Here is a 22,782-nt window from a genome sequence, read left to right as displayed (position 1 = left end):
AAACTACAAATAATGTGTACTAAAATTGGAAACGGAATTTTTTGTCTCATACATCTCAGTTATTTTACTCCCAGTCCCAACAGCTTTTACAAGTTGTTTGTTTGTTTGTTTGTTTTGACAAAACAGTAAATATCTTCAATTCTTTCATGAAACATCAGTATATAAAATATGTGAAAGCAGAGCTGTTCTGGGTGAGGAAGAGCGGAGCGGCCCTAAGGAGCCTTACCCACTCACCCTGTCCCTCAACTCCACAGGGGCCTGAAGGTTCCACAGAAGACTCAAAGCTCTGCATTCATCTCTTATTTCCTATTAAGTTTTATTTCCCTCAAATATACGGTGATGGAAGGAGAACTGACTGGGTGGTGAACACACAATGGGGTTTATAGATGACGTATTACAGAATTGTATACCTGAAATCTATGTAACTTTACTAACAATTGTCACCCCAATAAACTTTAATTTAAAAAAAAAAGTTTTATTTCCCAACACCCATATTTTTAAAATTTTTCTATATGTAAGGTTAAGAAAATCCAAATGTGATTTTCATTTCACTGTCCTAGGTATAAGTTGGATTTTTACATTTGCTCATGTCACCAGAATATGAAAAAACAAATTGAATTCTCCTTAAACCCAATTGCTTCCTTCTAATAAATGGTAACATACAAAGTGTGCCTAGGTGAACGGAAAGAATTACCTTACTACAACAGTAATTTAGCATCTGAATTTTGGCCCTTTTAAGTGAAAGAACAGTCATCATCCTGTTTGAGATAGTTGTCAATCTTCATTAAAACAAGTAGTTTTTCTCTGATACCAATTCCTTAATGATTCTCAGCAAAGAATTAGGGGAAATGAGTTTTTAAGATTTGTATATACTTTCACTATGAGTGTCCTGCTCTTCGCTCTGTCAGAACTGCAGCTGGGGGAGAAGCTCCCCACTATGAGATATGGCAGTAGCTCCACGGGCAGAAGTATGACCCAAGGGGAGCCACGCGTGGGATACCTGAGATACAGCTATAATGTGAATCCCACGTTAGGAGGCATAGACCCTAGCCACGGTGTTTGTGTTGGCCACTAGAGAGAATGGTGGAAAAAGGGGTCAGGACAAATAAAGTGGCTTGTATTTACAACTCAGTGAAAGTATTTGTTGAAACCTGAGAGCTCAACAAGAAAATACAAATGATCAAATCCTTGGTGGAACAAAGCATCTGTTCCACCAGATGCTTTAGGAAAGCAAAAGAAAAAGGGAAGAAAAGTGAGGAAAGAAGTGACAGCATTCCCATAAAACAGCCTTAACAGCCCAGAGCTGCACGAGAAGCAGAGACTGACTGCCTAGGCAGGCACCGCCCCACTCAGCACTGGGAACTCACTGGCTCAGGAGCCTTTGCAATGCCGTCTGTAGAGGCTCTTTCAGTTCCTGTGACACTTTTTCTCCAAGATGAGCCAAGCAGTCTTCTACTGAGCTTTCTGGGTTAGCAGGGCTGAACACTGGAGAAGTGTGACGGTCAAAGCCTGTGCTGGTGAAGGCTGAAGACAGGGCAAGAAAACCTAAGTTAGTAAACCCTACCAAAAGTTGAGCCATTAACAGCTCAGGGGATTAAGACACCTACGACTGAGAATAAGCTAAGTGATGAACCACTTACAAAGTTCAGATAATCACTCTGGGATATGAATCTTTCCTGGAACACAAAACTGGAGATATCCTAAATTTAAAATTTTTTTAAAGGAAAGATTTTTATGGAAAGTCTTAGTTTTAAGAGCAGAAAAAGACCAAAATGAAATGTTAAAATACACAAACGAATTTAGCATATTACTACAGACCAATTTAGTATAAGAATAATAAATGAGAGGCAACTCCTAGATCTATCATCCAATCCCTCTCTTAATATTTTGTTTTTAAAATTTTGTTTTTACCTTTATAAATGTGGCACTTCTTGAAGCAGACTCTAATCAGTTTATTCGACCTAACAGGAATTAGTCAGTCGATTACTTTCATTTCCTTTTTAAAATGAACTTTCTAACTCAATAGTCCTGCACCTGGATAAAATTTAAAGCTATGAACAAGTACGCAAGTCGCACAGGGAAGAAACAGTCATAACTTATTCCCCCTCAGCTCAAACTACTAGCCTCTCATCTGCTTCCTCACTCCATGTTACACAGACTTAGCCATTCTCTCACTGCAGGAAGAACGGGCAGAATCATTGTCGTTCCAGGGTACAAACAGGATGCAGGGCACAGAATCCCAGTAAAGCAAGAGGCTTGCACCCACTCCCTAGAGTTAGCAATAACATCTATAAAGTATTTATTGTGTTAACCTAAGGTTTGCTCCTAGAATGCTGCAAATTTCCTACAAAGCATACTATTTCTTTATAAACTGCTTGCCTCCAAGAAAGATGCAAATGGTTGCAAATATTTTGTTGTCTGAACAAGTTGGATGGAGGGCATCCCTTTTAAATACTGAGGGTTCAGTGAAGTAAGTGCATTTAAGCCTTTGGTGCGTTTTTCTCCTTTTGGCCTTTTGCCCATTTTGCTATGTATAAGTACTGCCACCAGAAATGGACGAAGGCTTAACATAGGCTTAAAATAGAACTGGAACTTTAATCAGTTAAAAATATTGGTAAAGGAAAATAAAAAGAGAAGATTAAAATTAGGTTTCTGGATTATTTGTAAATTTCGATTCCTATTCTTTCTCTCGTAACAGGAAACTGATTTATAAACATGGTTTTATAATTTTCCTTGTTAAAAATTATTGGGCAATATATATCCACACAAAAAACATGTACAAGAATATTCACAGCAACATTATACATAATAGCCAAAAGGTGGAAACAAGCTAAATGTCCACCAACTGATGAGTGGATAAACAAAAGGTGGTCTTCTCCACACAATGAGTATTACGCTACCAAGAAAAGGAATGAAGCACTGACACATGCTACCGCATGGGTGACCCCTGAGAACACTATGCTAAGCTAGTCACAAAAGACCACACAGTATAGGATTCCTTTCATGTGTATGTCCATACTAGGCAAATGCATCGAGACTGAAGGCTAATTAGTGGTTTCCCTGGGTCAGGGTGAAGGCAGGGGCTGGTGGGAGTAGATACAGAAAGTGACTGCTAATGTTACGTGCAGTGTTTCTTTGGATGATGTTAAAAATGTTCTCAATTTAGATTGTGGTGATGGTTGCATAATTCTGTAAATATACTGAAAACCACTGAACTGTACACTTTGAATGGGTATATTTTATGGAATGTAAAATATATCTCAATAAAGCTATAAAAGAAATCATAGGACAAGATGTTCGTTATGGAAGACAAAAACAAGAAATAACCTAAATGCTCCCCTTAGTAAGGGAATGACTGAATAAATAGTGATTCAATGTATGGAATTGCATACAGTTAGTAGAACGATAACTATTTTAAAAGTTTATGATGTAATGTTAAGTACAAAATATGTGGCTATAAAATTACATGTACGTTACTATTAAAACTATAGCATATATGCATGCAAAAATGAAAGTAGTTTACTTACATTTTTCCCATTAATGTTGTTACTAATTATAAAGGTATCAAATACAAATCATACCACACTGAATGGAAAGTACCTTAACATGATTGTTTAGCCCATCACTTAATACCAGAAAAGGACATCGAAACTGTCCGCTGGGAAACAGAAACATACCCCTCAGGAAAGAAAACGGATACCTTCTAGTTTCTCACTTATAATCCTATACCAATGAAGTTGTGTAATGTTGAGAACACTTTACTATAAAAGAACAAATTAAACCAACAGTAAACCACACCAAATAGAATCCACTAATTAACTAGAAAAATAAAAATGAACGGACCTTCAGAAATTTCTTTGTCCAGGGATTTTAGCTCTTCTTCAATTTCAGTTTTAACTTTTAATAAAACTTCTTGACCCAGAGATTGTGAAGCTACATCTTGCTGAACTCCTGAAACCAACAAAAAAGTTACTATTGAAAGTGGGAGAGAGAAGCTATTAGAATTTAGGTACTATTTTAACTGTAAGTCAGAAAATAGTATCAAAATAAAGGCTGGGGGGCTGGGAGATATCTCAAGATGAGAAAGCTGAAGCTTGGGTAGGTTAAACCACTACTGTGGAAAGCCAGTGATTGGAATTCAGGTCAGTATGAATACAAAACCATTAAATGCAGGCTGTGTTCTCTTCATCTTCTGACTGGGCGGCTAGGAAGGAAATAGCTCGGAAATGTTTTTGCCACGATAGAAAAGGAAACCTGAAAGGTTGTCTAGGTCAGTGATAATGTCTTTTGATATTGACCTTTGTGGTCCCTTATCTTCATATCTTCATGCAAACTGTAACCCAAGAGAAGGCCTATTATCATCAAAAGATTTATATCCTCCAACTAAGAAAACTATGAATATACCAAAAGTACTGAGCACAAGCAATTCTTACACAGTAAGAGGAAAAGGAAGGTCTTGGTCTCTAGCACAGAATGAAGAACGAAGGGAAGAGTCTGAAGGAGAAAAGTAGACCAGGTATTTGACTAATTTCTCCTGCCTCCGATATTTAGAACAGAACTTTATCATTTCATCTAAAACCCTGAACCCAAATATGACACCCCTCACACCTCCCATTCAGAATATATTTATGGACACATCTCAAGTATTTTTTCAATTGTTCATATCACTGTTTTCTACCACTCACAAGTTTTATAGAGAGGGGTCAGCCATTTATGTTTTTACTTTTGCAAGCAAAAAATTCTGAATTCAAAGATAAGCTTATTAATTTAGGCCAAGAAACTTGTTTATTATCGCATCTATGGGTCTTTAAAATACCTTTAAAAAACAAAAGGTTACAATTCCTGTAGTGTACAGATTTTCTGACAGTTTTCAATTTTTAAAATTGACAAAAATAATTTTCCTTCAGGGGACATAAATTTTCATTCAGCCACTCAGTTCCTTCTGAGCTGAAACTAACCAAAATAAAACTCAGACCCTTACAAGAATTTTTGGTGGAAAATATAAAATTCCTTGGGTATTTCTAGTTGAAGGATCTAGTTGATCCTTTGCAACACAAAGGATCCCCTCAATGTCATGATTAATATATATTTTGCCTAACTAGACATTTCACTTGCCATTTCTGACTACATAAATACCTTAAATGAAACTACAGTCATAAAAACTTTAAAACATTACATGTAACAGATACAATCTATTATACAAAATTTGAAGACAATATATCCTAGGAAGAAGGATAAATTCTTCATAAATTATCATAAAGCATAAAAGTCTACCTTTACAGTTAGGCCTTTTTTCCTCAAATTTTTTTACTGTGGTTAAAACACACATAACATAAAATTTACCATCTTTACCATTTTAAAGTTTATAATTCAGTAGTATTAAATACATTAACTATTGTGGTACCAGCACCACCACCCATCTCCAGCACTCTTCAGCTTGTAAAACTGAAACTCTGTACCTATTAAACACTAAACTAACCCTCATTCCCTCCTTCACTTCCAGCCCCTGGCAGCCACCACTCTACTTTCTGTCTCCATGATTTGGACGATTCTAAGTACTTTATATAAGGGGAATCATACAGTATTTCTCTTTTGGAGACTTGCTTATTTCACTGACAGACTTTTAATAAATCAAATACTGTTTATTAATTACAGTAGGCTTTCCCTTTAGATGCAATTTGTAGTTTTAGATGATTCTGCAACAGCACTGGTTAATATAACCTCTAGAATATATTGTGACATTATTAAAATAAGGCAAACACAGACTGGTAAATTAATTTAAAATTAATCTAATTTCTGTCAATGAAATTATCTTTCTCCCTTCTGGCTTCCTGGAAGGCAGCTCAGTAGAGTGAAACATAAGCTTTGGAATCAAGCATTCCAGCTCATCACTACATATAACCTTGGGCAAGAAAAATAATCTTCTTGAGCCTCTACTCTTATGTAAAATGGGTAAATAATACCACAAAGGGATGTAGTCAAGGGTAATGAGATAAGTTAAGTATCATCCCATCAAAAATGCTCAGTAGAGAATACCTTCCACTCACCAATCCTTCTGATTCTCTAAAACGTTGTTACTATTTGACAGCAATCTTTCCCCAAATCTGGCTCTGTGAACAGAATCAGCTCACCATAGATTTCTAATCAATGATGTTAATACAGAATCTGCTTTCAGTACTGTAAGAGTTGGGATCAGCAGGAACAACCTTCTGACAGTTGAGATAATGCCTAGTGATATAAAATAGGACTGTTATAACACAAACTAAGAGAAATCCTGATAGACAGTAGTAACTCTTGCTCTTCAATTGTTGCAGAGAGAATTGATCTAAAACTAAAATCTCCCCCCCCCAGCATATAGCCACCGAAGTTTAATTAAGTTATAGTCAAAAATTCAAAAGTAAATTTTTTTTTAATTTAAGGGTACAATTCACAAGAAATTCATCTGGGGAGTTTTACGAAGAAGCCACGTTTCTGAATACCATGGTTTTCTACATTTCCAGGTGTGGCTTGCCTCTATGAGACTTGATTTCGAGCTTTTTCCAGGTTAAAATAATCTCTGCCATACTCAAGAATATAAGAATTTTGATCAATCACTGTTATGAGCTACAGTGAATGGAAGTGCTTTTGAGAGAAATTCTTTTTATACATACTGATATTCCTTCAAATTTACTTCCATGACAGAAGTAGAGTAACAGCCATACTGGAAAAGTTTTGATTAGCCTTTCAAGTTCTGCAAAAATATTTCAAACTTAACATCTGCTAGTTTGCTCTTGACCTGCCCTTAATCAGAAACATAGGACACCTAAACATTTCAGACTCTTGACAGAGAATACAACCTGTTGGACCTAATTTTTTTTATAAGTTTCCTGACATGAAAGGTAGTCCTTCCATTCCTCTTTATTCTAGAGCTTATCCTCATATTAAGCTAGACCATCAGAAAAGTACATACACATAATCTACATTACCAGATAGTGTTAACTATTTGTTTTAACTGAGCTGCACTTTGGTGCCATTTCCTTAGCTTTTATCCAGAATCACTTCAAGAGGTAGTTTTAAAACCAACTGTGTTTCCCCAAAAATAAGACCTAACCAGAAAATAAGCCCTAGCATGATTTTTCAGGATGACATCCGCTGAACATAAGCCCTAATGCATCTTTTGGAGCAAAAATTAATATAAGACCCGATCTTATTTTCAGGGAAACACGGTAATACTGTATTTGATATTGACAACATTTTCTACTACATTTCTCTGTGCCATATGTAATAAAGCTCTAAGTGAAAAAAATCTTTTGAAGACTAATGTTCCACTTAAAAGAAAATAGTATAGCTTCCTAGAAATAAGCATACCTTCACTTTTGTTTGTGGCTTTATCTCAGAACCAAATTCACTGCTCTGTGCTAGTACAGGACCTTATAAACTGCATATCTGTGCTCTATTATCCCATTATAGAATTGTATTGTTTTCCTAGTCTGATTTTATTTATTAGAATACTTTTATTTATTTAGAGTTTCCATTATGTATTATTAAATTATATGTGGCAAGGAATTTTTAAAATTCATTCCTGTTCCTACCCAGTATGAATTCACTGCCAACTTCTGCACTAACAAAAAAGACATATATGCTACATTTCTATCTAACCTGGACTGTCCTTCCTTTTCCTGATTATTCAAATTCTGTCCACTCTGCAAGGACCAATGTAAGTCTCTCTACTTCTCCATAATATCTTCTCGAATTACTTCTGTATCACTGACATTTGAACATTTATATCATTTAGTCCGTGCTACTTAGTTTAACACTTTAACATATACTATCTTATATTGCTCAAAGATTACATAGTTTATTACCATTATTCTAACCAGATTACAAACTATTTGAGATACTTTGATAGTGATAGCTATCATTGTCACTGTGATGAAGACTCAAAAGAATTATTATAGAGATACATGTAGAGATGACAACCCTGCTGGGGTGAGAGGACACTTAAGAAAAAAGACGGGCAGACATGTGGCTCAGTTGGTTAGAGCGCAAGCTCTAGGAAACAGGGCTGCCGGTTCGATTCCCACATGGCCCAGCGAGCCCTCCACAACTAGAATGAAGTAAGTGAGCTGCCGCTCAGCTCCCGGGTGGCCAGATGGCTCAGTTGGTTGGAGCCTCTACCACAAGGTTGCCAGTTTGATTCCTCGACTCCCGCAAGGGATGGTGGGCTGTGCCCCCTGCAACTAACAACAGCAACTGGACCTGGAGCTGAGCTGCGCCCTCCATAACTAAGACTGAAAGGACAACAATTTGACTTAGAAAAAATCCTGGAAGTACAAACTATTCCCCAATGGAGTCCTGTTCCCCTTCCCCAATAAAGTCTTTTAAAAAAAGAAAAGAAAAAAGACAATAAAAGTTATATATAAATTCAACAGAATAAAAAAAAATGTTATCTATGTGTTTTGAGGCAAGCTCAAATGACAAAAGCTAAAAGAAATAAAATGAGAATTCATTTTACATAAAAGAGTAAGAGTACAGACCATCCACATACATAGAACAGTAACTAGAGCATTTATTTATGGTGATGGAATTGTGATGGAGAATACTGAGAATGAAGAATTAATAAAAAAAAAGACATCAATTATATCTCCATGCTTATGAGAGTTTTATCAATGTCTGAATCATAGAATTTTAAATTTGTAAAGGTCTGTAAAGTAAAGGCCTGTCTAGTCCATCCTCCTCATTAGATGACGAACATGGGACTTGGAGATTTTAAATGACTTGCCTAGGCTCAAATAAATCATACAGAAACAAGATTAAAACGTAGGCAACCTACGTTTTAAGTAAAATTATTGCTGAATTTCAGAACATATGATTATAAAATTTTATGACTAGTGAAAAATAAGGAATACATGAATGTTTTATCTGCCATCTGCCTCTTTTTGGAAAATCTCTATACCTAAAACATGCACACCCACACACACCCAATGCCACTACCACCAATGCCACTACCATGACACAAAGTGAGTGACAATAATGTCTTGGTTACCTCATGCCTCACCACACCAGATTAAAGAAAAGCAGCTGATTAAAGGAGTGACTAGTCTCAGGAGACTAATGTGATGCTGACTATACATGACAAGTTGTCACAGTTGATGATAAGCCATGTGGAAAACCTAAACCAGAAAACGTCTACCGTTGTCAGGGCACAAAAGGCTATTTATTTAGCTAACCAATGACATAGACAGATTCAGTGATTTTCATTTAATCAAAGCCCCCCACCCCGACTTTCAAAAGCATAGAGCTACACACCAAAGCAGCATAAATTCTGTACTATAAACCTGGAGAAAAATATTTCAAAGACAAACAGACTTTAACAAACTAAATCCCACCCACCTCATTGTCAAATGAAGAGTCACTTGAGTCAGCAATCAACACATTCCAGCCCTGAAATACATTCAGTATTTCAAAGTGAATATCAGATTAACAATTACTCAGAGAATATACTTAACACACAGATTCCCAGGCCCCAGCATGGAGCGTCTACTTCAGAAGATCTGGGTTAGGGCTCAAGATCTTTGTTTTAACAAGTATTCAGGCAATTAGTTCTGACAAATACTGCTCTAGACAACCTAAATAATTATAATCAAATTAAAAACATCTACTAAATATATAGATAACATGGTTCAATTATTCATTCAATAGCAAAAACAAATACCCCAAAAGATACTATACTGGACCACTAAATAATAAATCAGATTAGAAAATAATAATCAAATTCCAAATTTGCCAATCATGAAGGCAGTTTTCAGGTGCCAGTGTTACCATACCCTCCTGGCATCCTGCAGACTCAGGAAAAAAACTTGCGGTAGGGCAGACTCTAAGGATACGAATGCAGAGAAAAACTACCATGCACTCAACTCAAAGTCTGGTTTCATAATGGTCAGGATCAAACATCTCCTGTTCTTGATAGAAAGGCCGTGGGGAAAAAGAAACAGTACACATCTCCAGAAATGAAGAATTGTGAATCATAATTTGGGATGGGGAGGTATAAGAATCTGTCTTGAAAAGTTGATCAGAGATGGCAATTCTCCCCACATTGAGTTAGAGATTAAATGCAATTAAATTAAATGCAATCCCCAAATGCAATCCCTATCAAAATTCCTACTGCCTTTTCTGGACAAAACACTCCTAAAATTCATATAGAATTGCAACAGACACAGCATAGTCAAAGAATTTTTTAAAAAGAATAAAATTGGAGGACTCACACTTCACAATTTTAAAACTTACAACAAAATTACAGTAATCAAAATAGTGTGGTAATAGTATAGAAACAGACACACATAATAGTATAGAAACAGATTTACAGAAGAAATCCAATTGAAAAGCCAGAAATAAATCTATACATTTAAGGTCAACTGATTTTTGAGAAGGGTACTAAGGTCATTCCATGGGGGAAGAATAGCCTTTTCCAGAAATGGTGCTGGGACAACTGGATATTCCCACGCAATAGAATGACTCTGGACTTCACATCATATAAAAAAACTAATTCAAAATAGATCAAAGATATAAATTTAAGAGCTAAAACTATAAATCACATACATAGGTGAAAATGTATGTGACCCATAGCTAAGTCTCTTAGCTATGACACCAAAAAGCATAAGAAATCAAAGAAAACATAGATCATTTGGACTTCATAAAAACTAAAAACTTTTGTATGCCAAAGGACACTACCAATACAGTGAAAACACAAACCACAGAATGGAAGAAAATATCTAGAAATCACATGTCTGGAAAGGGTCTGGTAGCCAGAACATATTAAAAAGTCTTACAACTCAACAACAGAAAGACGAATAACCCAATTTTTAAAAATGGGCAAAGGATATGAACACACATTTCTCCAAAGATATACAAATGCCCAATAAGCACCTGAAAAGATGTTCAACATCATTAGCCACTAGGGAAACGCAAATTAAAACCACAATGTGATACCACTGCATACCCACTAGGATGGCTATAAGAAAAAAATACAGATAACAGCCAAGTTTGGCAAAGATGTGAAGAAACTGGAACCCTCACACAGTTGGTGCGTGGTCCAGTAAAGTGGTCCAGTCACTTTGGAAGGCACCTTGACAGTTTCTTACAAAACTAAATATACTCTTCCCATACCACCTAGCAATCATGCTCCTTGGTATTTACCCAAATGGGTTGAAAATTTATACCTGGGGCAGCCAGATGGCTCAGTTAGTTAGAGCTCAAGCTCTGAACAACAGGTTCGCTGGTTCGATTCCCACATGGGCCAGCGAGCTGCGCCCTCCACAACTAGATTAAAGACAATGAGCTGCTGCTGAGATTCTGGAGGGGCTCAGTTTGTTAGAGCACAAGCTCTCAACAAGGCTGTTTGTTCGATTCCTGCATGGGATGGTGTGTTGCGCCCCCTTCAACTAAAGATTGAAAACAGCAACAGGACTTGGAACTGAGCTGCGCCCTCCACAACTAGATTGAAGGACAACGACTTGGAGCTGCTGGGCCCTGGAGAAACACACTGTTCCCCAATATTCCCCAATAAAATTTAAAAAAAAAAGAAAGAAAAGAAAACTTATACCTACACAAAAACCTGCACATAAATGTTTAACAGCTTTACACATAATTGCCAAAACTTGGAAGCAATCAAGATATTCTACAACAGCTAAATGGATAAATACAGTACATCCATACAAAGAAACATTATTCAGCAATAAAAAGACATGAGCTATGACAATGAGATACCATTTCACATTCATTAGGATAACAATTACAAAAATTTAAAACAAACAAACAAACAGAAAACAACAACTGTTGGTGAGGATGTGGAAAAACTGGAATTCCTGTGTGTTGCTGATGGGGCTATAAAATGGTGCACCTACTGTGAAAAACAGTATGCCAGTTCCTCAAAAACTTAAACATAGAATTACCATGTGGTCCAGCAATACTACACCTGGGAATGTACCCAAAAGAACTGAAAGCAGAGACTCAGACAGATATTTGTACACCAATATTTATAGCAGCATTGTTCACAATAGCTGAAAGGTAGAAATAACTCAAATGTCCATTAATAGACGAATGGATAAACAAAACGTGCTATATGCATACAATGGAATATTACCCATCCTTGAAAAGAAATGATATTGTGATACGTGGTACAACATGGATGGTACAACCTTCAAAACATGTTAAGCAAAATGAGGCAGACACAAAAGGACAAATATATAATTCCACTCAAATGAGATGCTTGGAATAGTCAAATTCATAGAGAGAGAAAGTAGAATAGTAATTGTCTGAGGGTGGAGGAGGAGGGAAAAATTGGGAGTTACTGTTTAATGGTTGAACAAATAGCGAACCAGTATCACAACTACAAGAATCTGACAGTCACATTACTAATTAACAGACATGAAATCTCCTTCCTAACCTAAGAAAGAAATGTTTTATTAAATCCATATTAATTACTGTAGCATCAAGGCTCTCCATATTAATACTTACGATATATGCAAAGTTGAGCATAACAAGTTATTATTTGGCATCAAATGTTTCCGGAAGTCAGCTGGACTTCTTCTATTCAGAATATATAATCCTTTTTTTTCTTTCCCCTTTTCTTTTGCCTCTACCCCCCGCAACTCCGCTTCAAGCCGTAGTTTCTCAGTCCAATTGTGTAGGACACAGCTCCCTGGCCCATGCTAGTATTAGGAGCCTTGCACGCCCTCCCTCCCACCGCTGAGGCAGTCGGTCGCCGGGCATCGGTTGGCCACTCAGAGCAGGTCATGGCAGCTTTCGCCAGCTGCCAGCTGCTCACGCTGGCCACCGTCCACTCATGGCGGCATACAGTAGCCCACAACAGCACATAGCAGCCTGCTGCGGCTCACGCCAACCTGCCCATGGCAGCCCAGCTCCAGGGAGAGCTGTTGTTCACAATCTTAGCTGTACAGGGTGCAGCTCACTGGCCCATGTGGGAATAAAACTGCAACCTAGGCGTTAGGAGCATGGCGCTCCAACCACCTGAGCCACCGGGCCATCCCCAGAATATATAATCCTGAACAAGGCTGACTACATTCAACATAAAGTAACAGTCTAGGAGAGTTGACTACTTCTGCAAAAGTGTAGAGTTAACTATTTAGGGAAAGTCTACATATACATAGCATATGACTCAGGAAAAAAAATGAAAGACATTTAATGTGACAGATACTTTGAGTCATAAATAGTCACCTCATCTAGACTCTTCTCACACTTATTGCTTCATGAACTTGAAACCAAACCTACCCATATTACACCAATGAATGCTATGGCAGATCCTATTTACAATAGCATGGCATAGGAGTGTGTTCTATACCACATTTTAGATAACAAATAGGACAGACAGCTTCCCTCTAAGAAGTTAGCCCACACATTTTGTATTTATGTGTAAATTTTACACTTGGGCTTACAAGAAAACAATATAAGAATAACAACCAAATTTCAAAAACAAAACAAAAATGCCAAAGCAGGTAAACTCCTCAGATCCTACAATGTTCAGGTGGGAAAAAAAAATTCTACACTGAAACAGGGAAAAAAATTCATCACTACAATCCCTAAGGTCCTTCTAAATTTAGTAAGTCACAGGGGTTGAAAAGGTGTGGTTTTTGTGAGCATGGTGTCTGTTATAGTATGTTATTGAGAAATAATATAAACGAGTAGAATTTGGATAGGTGGAGAAGTGTGTATTAGGATGACCAACTTGTGTCACTTTGCTCATTATTTCCCCAGTTTTACTCAATCCTGGGCAAACTGGACAATTAGTTGGTCATCCTACATGTATATTTGGGAGATACGTTAATTAGGACAGGGTAGAGTATACTGCAATAATAAATACAAGATATGACCAAATAATACGGTGGATGTTTAAATTTGAAAAAATTTATTACAGTGAAATACACATTGCCACTAATCCCCCGCAAAATACTTACCCTTGCTTCGAACACACTTATCCCATTGTTCTTGCCACTTTCTGAAGCAGTTCTGAAAGTCCTCTTTTATGAGTGTCTTTAGTTGCGCTGTCGTGGTTGCCTCGATGTCCTGAATCATTTTGACTTTGGGGAAGAGCCAGAAGTTGCAAGGTACCAGATCCAGGGAATAAGGTGGACAAGGGCACATGTAATGTTTTTATTTGACAGAAATCGCCGTACCAGAAGCGATGTGTGATAAGGAGCACTGTCATGATGGAGAATGATTTAAGGCACACTTTAAAACACACCTCTCAACCGTAGTTCACACCCGACTAACTGCACCGAACAAGTTGAAACTTGTCACACAGTTACTAAGATTTGACATGCCGCTTCCCGTATTGAAGATCCCTGCCTTTCTATTGGATGGCACTCAGCAGCAGCATTCACTGTATTTTGTGATCACAACGGAAAGGCTCTGTATCACACATAGCTTCTGGTACACAAATTTCTGTCAAATAAAAACATTACAATGTGTCCTCATCCACCTTATTCATGGGATCTGGCACCTTCCCCAAAGTCAAAATGATTCAGAACGTTGAAGCAGCCACGATGGCACTAAAGACACTCATGAAAGAGGACTTCCAGAACTGCTTCAGAAAGTGGCAAGGACAGTGTGATTAATGTGTTCAAAGCGAGGGGAAGTATTTTGAGGGGAATTAATGGCAATGTGTCTTTTACTGTCATGTTTTAAAACATTCACCGTATCTTTTATCACACGTCGTAAAGTCAAAAATTTCAGCAACTTAACTCAAAGCTCCATTTCTCCCTCATGTTATCTATCTAACCTGGAGAACTGGAAAGCATGGAGACTTTCATATGGTCACTTAGCAACCCTGCCTGATAATGGTTTTGTCCTACTGTAACTATTCTGTTAGGAACCTCTACACCAACACATACACAAGAATGGGAAGAAGACATACTGACTCTTAAAAGCCAGTCTAGTAGTGACACAAATCACATCCACTCATATTTCATTGGCTAGAACTAGTCACATGGCCCTGCCTAACGGCAGTTTTCCCTTGGGTCCAGGAGGGAAAGAATAGATATGGGTAAGCATTAGTAATTACTCCCACAGGACTCTAGCATTTGAGAGCAGCTCAGCTTGAGAAAAAAAAACAAAAAAAAACAGATTAAGAATAAATATGGGTTGTTTAAAATACAAGGCAATAACAAACGTAAGACACAGAGGCAATGAGACTAGATCATGGGTACCAATGAAAGTTTCACAGAGTAGCTTTAGGGAAAAGGGAGCAACTGTGGGTTCTCAATGCAAGAGGCAATGTTAGGAAGCTCAATCTGCTTATAGCATGTAAAATGTATGAATAAGAGGACATAAAATGAAGGAGAAAATCAGGAGACATCTGCAATAATTTGAGGCAGGTCCTATAAGATAATGGGAGAATCGTCACAAAATTGGGACAGTTGGTGACAGTTGACATAGAAAAAGCAGGAAACAGAGATAAGAGCTAAAAGATGACACTTATATTTCAAGCCTGGGTAGCAGGTGGTGTCATTAAAAATTTACTGTAAAAATAGGGCTGGCTTAGAGGGGAAGACAGAAAACTGAGTTCTAGACCCGTGTGTCGAATATTGCAGCCACCAGCCACATTTAGCTTTCTAAATACAAAAATTAAATTAAAAATTCAGTTCCTCGGTCTCACTAGTCACATTTCAAGCACTCAACTGTCACACGTCACTTGTGACTGCAATACTGGACATAGCAGATACCGAACATTTTCACCATTGCACAAAGTTCTATTAAGTAGTGTTTTTCTAGATCTATCAAACTCTAACTAGTCAGGAGAACATTCTGGAACAGTTAATGAAACTGGAAACTGGAAAAGTTTTACGGAATTTGCAGGCTAATTTAAGGACTGTCATGTGTCCACTCCAAAAATGGGTAATGAATACCTTTTAGGAGTAAATGCCCTAAATGTCCTACAGTAGGAGACTATACATATTTATTTGTTTACTTGGATAGATGTTCAAACATATTGTTAATTTTTAAAACGTTACAAATTGGCATATATATGATGTCATTTTTATAAATCATAAATTCAAATTTACATGGACCTATAAAAATGTTTGGAAAAAATGTTAACATTTTATAATTTCAGTAGTGCACTATAGGATTTTTTTCTTTCTTTTTCCCCCCACTTTTCTAAATACTTCCAAATTTATATATAGTTTACTTATATAATTAAAAATAAACATTTTAATAAAAAAAGAAATATGATTAAAGAATGAAAGTGACAGACAGATTTGGGCTTAATATGAAAAAATAACAGCATTTAGTTTTGTGCATAAGTGGAATGAGCTCCTTAATAAGAATAAATAATGAGAAAAATAATGTTTCTTGCACGGATGTAACATATCAGGTGCCAGCAAACTGACCCATGAGCCACATCTGGCCCACTGCATGTTTTGTACAGCCTATGAGGTAAGGATGATTTTTATATTTTTTAATGGTTGAAAAAGTCAAAAATCAGTTATGTCATGATATATAAAAATTATAGGAAATCCAGTACCCATAAATAAAATGTAAGTGGACTACAGCCACCCTAACTCATCCATGTGTTATTAATAGTTGTTTTGTGCCTCGATATGAGAGATGAGCAACTCCAACAAAGACTGTGTGCAGTGCTCTCAGAGCTTCCCTGCTGTTCAGCACTTACCAGACGTGGGGACACAGTTGTAACTACACATCATCTCAACAGCCACACCACAACTTTTATCTTACCTGTGCAGACCCATCATGTCAAACAAGAAAAGTGGCCTTTGAATATTCTGCTTTTAGGCACAATGCAGGCTGCATTATTTTGTTATCAAATCAGATGGCAAAGTATTATGTTTAGTATGCTATGACATTACAGCCATGCTAAAAGAACAGAATATGCATTGGTATCACCAGACTATCAAGCACTCATCACAGTATTCCCAACTCACAGGAAAGCACGTCAGAACACTTAGAATATTTAAAATGGAACACCTCATCATGGAATTCATTTCATAAAATAAAAAATGATGGGTGGCCGGATGGCTCAGCTGGTTAGAGCGCGAGCTCTGAACAATAGGGTTTGATTCCCACATGGGCAGTGAGCCTCGCCCTCCATAACTAGATTGAAGACAACGAGCTGCCGCTGAGCTGCCAGAGGGGTGGCTGGATGGCTCAGTTGGTTAGAGCACAAGCTCTCAATAACAAGGTTGCCGGTTCAATTCCCACATAGGATGGTGGGCTGCGCCCCCTGAAACTAAAGATTGAAAATGGCAACTGGACTTGGAGCTGAGCTGCGCCCTGCACAACTAGACTGAAGGACAACGACTTGGAGCTTATGGGCCCTGGAGAAACACACTGTCCCCCAATATTCCCCAATAAAAAAATTAAAATAAAAAGTTTTAAAAATAAAAAATAAACAAACAATGAAAATGAGGCTGCAACCAAAGTAAATTTCTATGTGGCTCAGTTGTTAGCAAGGTAAGCTGTTTACTGGTGTTGAGTTAATTAAATCATGTCCAACTGCAGCAGCTGAAGAAATGTGTCCAGAAAAAAAAAAGTTTAAGATTATTAGTCTTTGGGGCTGGCCCGGTGGCTCAGGCGGTTAGAGCTCCGTGCTCCTAACTCCAAAGGCTGCCAGTTCGATTCCCACACGGGCCAGTGGGCTCTCAACCACAAGGTTGCCGGTTCAACTCCTCGAGTCCCGCAAGGGATGGTGGGCTGCGCCCCCTGCAACTAGTAACTGCAACTGGACCTGGAGCTGAGCTGCGTCCTCCACAACTAAGACTGAAAGGACAACAACTTGAAGCTGAACGGCACCCTCCACAACTAAGATTGAAAGGACAACAACTTGACTTGGAAAAAAGTCCTGGAAGTACACACTGTTCCCCAATAAAGTCCCGTTCCCCTTCCCCAGTAAAAATCTTAAAAAAAAATAAAAGGGAAAGTAAACATGAAAACCATGGGTTTTCTCTAAAAGTAAACAACAAAACGATTATTAGTTTTATGGAGAGGATCAGTTGCTCAATGAATTAAGGACAACGGGAACAACATCAACAGTCAATTGAAATGTAAGGCAAACAACTTTGAGTGGTTCTCCTTGGCTCTTGATACACTGATAGGTGTCTGCAAACTGCTCAGCAGTTGTTTATTCAAGGAGTCAATGCCGAGTTTGAAGTATCTGAAGAATTGGCATGGCCTGCACAAAATAATTACAAGCGAGACTATTTTCAAAGAAATTGAGGAAACACTAATTCACTACAATCTGAAGTAGAATCTGCAAGATGCATTACTACTGATAGTGGCAAAAATACGTGTGAAGCAGAAAAATTAGATAAATTTACAAAGATTATGAAAATGTATTTAAAACCTATGGTTATTCACTATAGTATTCATCTATAGGTACTCTGGAAAATATTTGAATCTATCTTGTGTTAATGAACCAGTTGTTTCAACAATGAACTTCATTTGCATTGTGGTAGTCATGGCTTTCACTGAATGTCACTGCATTTAATCTTGAGGAGTAGACTATTAGGAGTGGTAGCCTGCAATGAGCCCCAAGCATCCTTGTATGTCCTTGCCCAGTGTGACAAACTGAAAACCTACCTGTCCTCTGACTGAGCCATTTCTAAAGTTACTCAAAGCCAATTAGGTAGGTGGAAACGACCACAATTGACTGCTTGCTCCCTGAGAAAGGTGAACTGGGTTCCTCAGCTGCAATACAACCTACTATATGAAATGCCATCAAGTGGGTTTACTTCATTACCCTGCAGTACTTGGGGACAAGGGAACTGGTGCTACCATGGTAACACTCCTGATGTTTGCTGGACTGGAGTAATAAATTATCCTGCTGAGTCTTGATGTCTACTTTTGGCACCTATGGAGTTCTAGGAGGTTGAAGTATAAAAACTACATGTGTTTCATAAAATTAATTCCCAGAATCTTCCTCCTAAACTTAACGGCTGTAGACACAATACTTACCTCAAGCATGCTAACCGTTTATGTATGAATCACTACGAATGCAACTACTCAGTTAAGACTCCCAGTAAGTCCGTTATGGCAGACGCTTGCTGAGTCTAAATACCTGAGACTTAGAACAATTGGATCCAGCACTTCAGAAGTTATAACGAGTTTTCAAAACAATGTGCAAAAACTTAAAAAGATATGCTACATGGTATGACAACCTATAGGCCACATATTTATTTTAAATGGCAAGCCCCTCATGAAAATGGTGTTACTCTCTGATTCCATAGTTTGACTCTAGATAACTTAGCAAAATAATTTTTTTTAAATATATAGTAGAAGCACTCTTAACTAACCTCCACTGACGTGATTTGTTAAGAGACCTACTACAGTCTCACTACAAAACATACTGAATATGCCCATAGCAAGCTGAACACATGCAGCTAGCAGACTACTTTCTAGCATACTTGCATAAGTTGTATGCTTACCAAAAATTAGTTATTTTTCTCCCAACCTGTTTACGAAAGTTATACTTGCCACTGAAATTGTATAATTTATTTAAAATCATAGACATCATTGAAATATGATTATACAGACTTGATATTTCCTTATTTATTTTTTTGTTTTTGGAGGGCACAGCTCACAGTGGCCCATGCGAGGATTAAACTGGCAACCTTGGTGTTATTAGCGCCACGCTCTTACCAACTGAGCTAACCAGCCATCCCAAGACTTGATATTTCTACAAAAGTTAAATTACAAGGTGTGATAAAAAAAAAACACACAGTGAATGTTTAAATAAAAATTACAGTAAAAGACACATTGCCATTAATCCACCTCAAAAAACTCCCCCTCACTACGAACACACTTATCCCATCGTTCTTGCCACTTTCTGAAGCAAGTTCTGGAAGTCCTCTTTCATGTCTTTAGTTACGCTGTTGTGACTACCTCGATGTCCTGAATTGATTCAAAACGTTTACCTTTCATGGTCATTTTGACTTTGGGGAAGAGCCAGAAGTCGCAGGTGCCAGATACAGTGAATAAGGTAGGTGAGGACACACCATAATATTTTTATTGGCCAGAAATTGCCATACCAGAAGCAATGTGTGACATGGAGCCTTTCCATTGTGATCACAAACTATGGTGAATGCTGCTGCCGAGTGCCATCCAACAGAAAGGCAGGGATCTCCAATATGGGAAGCAGCATGTCGAACCTTGGTAACAGTGTGTGACAAGTTTCAGCTTGCTCAGTGCAGTCAGTCAAATGTGACCTACAGTTGAGAGAAGGTGTGTTTTAAAGTGTGCCATAAATCATCCTCCATCATGACAACAGTGGTGTCACACATCGCTTCTGGAACAGCAATTTCTGTCAAATAAAAACATTATAGTGTGTCCTTAATCCACCTTATTTATTGGATCTGGCACCGTGTGACTTCTGGCTCTTCCCCGAAGTCAAAATGATTCAGGACACTGAGGCAGCCACGACAGCGCAACTAGATACTCATGAAAGAGGACTTCCATAACTGCTTCAGACAGTGGCAAAAACCATGGGATAAGTGTGTTCGAAGCGAGGGGAAGTATTTTGAGGGGGATTAATGGCATTGTGTCTTTTACTGTAATAAATTTACTGTAAAAAAAATCACAAATGATTGATTACAACTATGTAAAAACCATGTGTATATTGATAAAGATTAGAAGATGGTAGAAAGTAATAGTTGCTGTCTGAGTTTGGTGAAATAATATATATTTGGTATCATATTTTCTTTAATGAGTTTTAAAAGTCATTTTGATATCATTTTGTTTAAAATAGCAACCTACTTTTGGTGTTTTAAAATATGATTCAATATTTCAAAATAGAACACACCCACTAGTTATACGTAAGCATTAAATTAGCATTGTTAGAACACCTTCTGTCATCCTTTAACTACCGTGTTTCCCCGAAAATAAGAACTAGCCAGACCATCAGCTCTAATGCGTCTTTTGTAGCAAAAGTTAATGTAAGACACGGTCTTATTTTATAATATAATATAACATAACATAATATAATAATGTAATATAAATATAAATATGATATAAGACCAGGTCTTATATTAATTTGTGCTCCAAAAGACACATGAGAGCTGATGGTCCAGCTGGGTCTTATTTTCAGGGAAACACGGTACTAGAATGGCCACTGGATTCCATCATTTCTGAATTCTCAACACTAACCTTTCTCAAGCCAGAATGACAGAGTATAAATAAGAACTACCTCCAAGGCTGCATTAGATATCTGTGAATGAGAATATTTAAGATGATGATGTTATACCGTGTTTCCCCAAAAATAAGACCTAACCAGAAAATAACCCCTTGCATGATTTTTCAGGATGACATCCCCAGAACATAAGCCCTAATGAGTCTTTTGGAGCACAACTTAATGTAAGACCCGGTCTTATTTTCGGGGAAACACGGTATCTTCATGAAGAAGACTGATTCAGACTCCAGTAACTGTTTTAAGCTTTGTTTGACAAACAAAGGATATATATATATATATATATATATATATATATATATATATATATATATATATATATATATACCCATACAAAGACATGTGTTAAAAACTGTCTATCAGATATAAAAATTGTTTAAATCTAATATCCTTGAAAACAGGCAATTCAAGAAACTTAATTGTATTATAAATGTAGAAATAATTTATGTAATTCTAATATATGTCTTATTAAGTATGAAATCTCTGAAGACAGATGGGTTTCTGTTTATTTACATGGAATTACTACATTTTAAACAGCACCAAGGGCGATCATTTAAAATATCAAGCTCTTAAAAAGCATTCAAAGCAGTTGCTTCTGGTAATGGATCAAGCGATGGGAAGAGGGGTTATTCCTTGAAAGCTGATTAGTATTATTTGATCATATAAATCATAAATGTGAATTAGATACAAATACTTTTATATATGAAGTAATTATTACTACTTACTATAAACACCATAAGCCAAAGATAATACCTTGGGGTGAGGAAAGATGTTGCTCTTGCAGCTTCTCTTGAGAGAGGAGTCCCAAGTAGCTGAGAACAACATACTTTGTTTCATAGTGAAATCCTACAGGCACAGTAGTAGAGGACGCCATTGAGTTGGGTGGCAGAGCTCCAAAAAGGTCTACTAACAGATGTGTAAAACCTAAAAACATAAAAGTATTTTTTCAGTTTGAAGTCTATTACATGCCAATAAGTTTTCCCATTGACTCCAATTATTCAACTAAATATGAAAATAAATATTTATCAGACTTTTCTTCTCAGTAATCTTAAAAATGTAACTTTTATTTACTTACAAGTGGGAATTTATTCAGATTCCAGATCAAAAGCAAATTTCCCTCTCTCCCCCTAGTTTCCAGATTTTCACCTATGTGGCAAAAACACTAGCTAAGCCCCCACCTCATCCCCACCCCAGTATATGATGTCTTATTTCTTTTACTAAAAAATCCTCCTAAATTTCAGTTAGGTCCATGTCCACACAGCTGCAGATTATATTTCCCAGTCTCTTTTGCAATTTAATGCATCGTATGACTAGTTTTAGCCACAGGAATATGAGTAGAAGTTATATCTGTAATTTGTGGGTCTTTCCTTAAAGACTTCTTCCCTCTTTTCTATGGTTTGAAATGTGAATATGACAGACACCTAGCTTTGACATGCAAACTAGCACACCACTTTAGGGGATGGTGAGACAAGACAGAAGGTACCTGGGTCCCTTCTGTCTATGTGGAGCAGAGTCGCCTTGCCAGCCTGAACCACTAGTCTCTGGACTGGTTTAAGAGCCTTTATTCTGAGAACCCTATGATTTCACTG

At 37.3% G+C, this 22,782-nt stretch overlaps 1 protein-coding gene across 15 annotated transcripts in view; it reads right to left on the bottom strand.

Moving 5' to 3' along the window:
- The window catches only part of BCL2L13 (BCL2 like 13), a 104,564-nt gene that overhangs the window by 61,752 nt on the left and 20,030 nt on the right, over positions 1-22,782 (bottom strand). For 9 of the 15 annotated variants that reach the window (XR_013993994.1, XR_013993995.1, XR_013993996.1 and 6 more), the window contains exons 2-4: positions 21,947-22,117; positions 3,844-3,951; positions 1,368-1,524 (exon numbers count right to left, since the gene is read on the bottom strand). Coding sequence is in view for 10 of the 15 variants with exons in the window: in XM_081059417.1 (XP_080915543.1) it covers positions 1,368-1,524; positions 3,844-3,951; positions 21,947-22,067 (386 nt within the window). In the remaining 5 variants the exon portion in view is untranslated. Of the gene's footprint in view, positions 1-1,367; positions 1,525-3,843; positions 3,952-9,372; positions 9,419-21,918; positions 22,118-22,782 lie in introns of those variants that run through there. The other 6 variants (XM_081059418.1, XM_081059419.1, XM_081059415.1 and 3 more) reach the window with 4 other exon arrangements.

Source organism: Rhinolophus hipposideros, assembly GCF_964194185.1.
Source record: "Rhinolophus hipposideros genome assembly, chromosome: 9".
In the NCBI taxonomy this organism is placed as follows: Eukaryota; Metazoa; Chordata; class Mammalia; order Chiroptera; family Rhinolophidae; genus Rhinolophus; species Rhinolophus hipposideros.
This window is presented reverse-complemented; position numbering and strand designations above follow the sequence as displayed.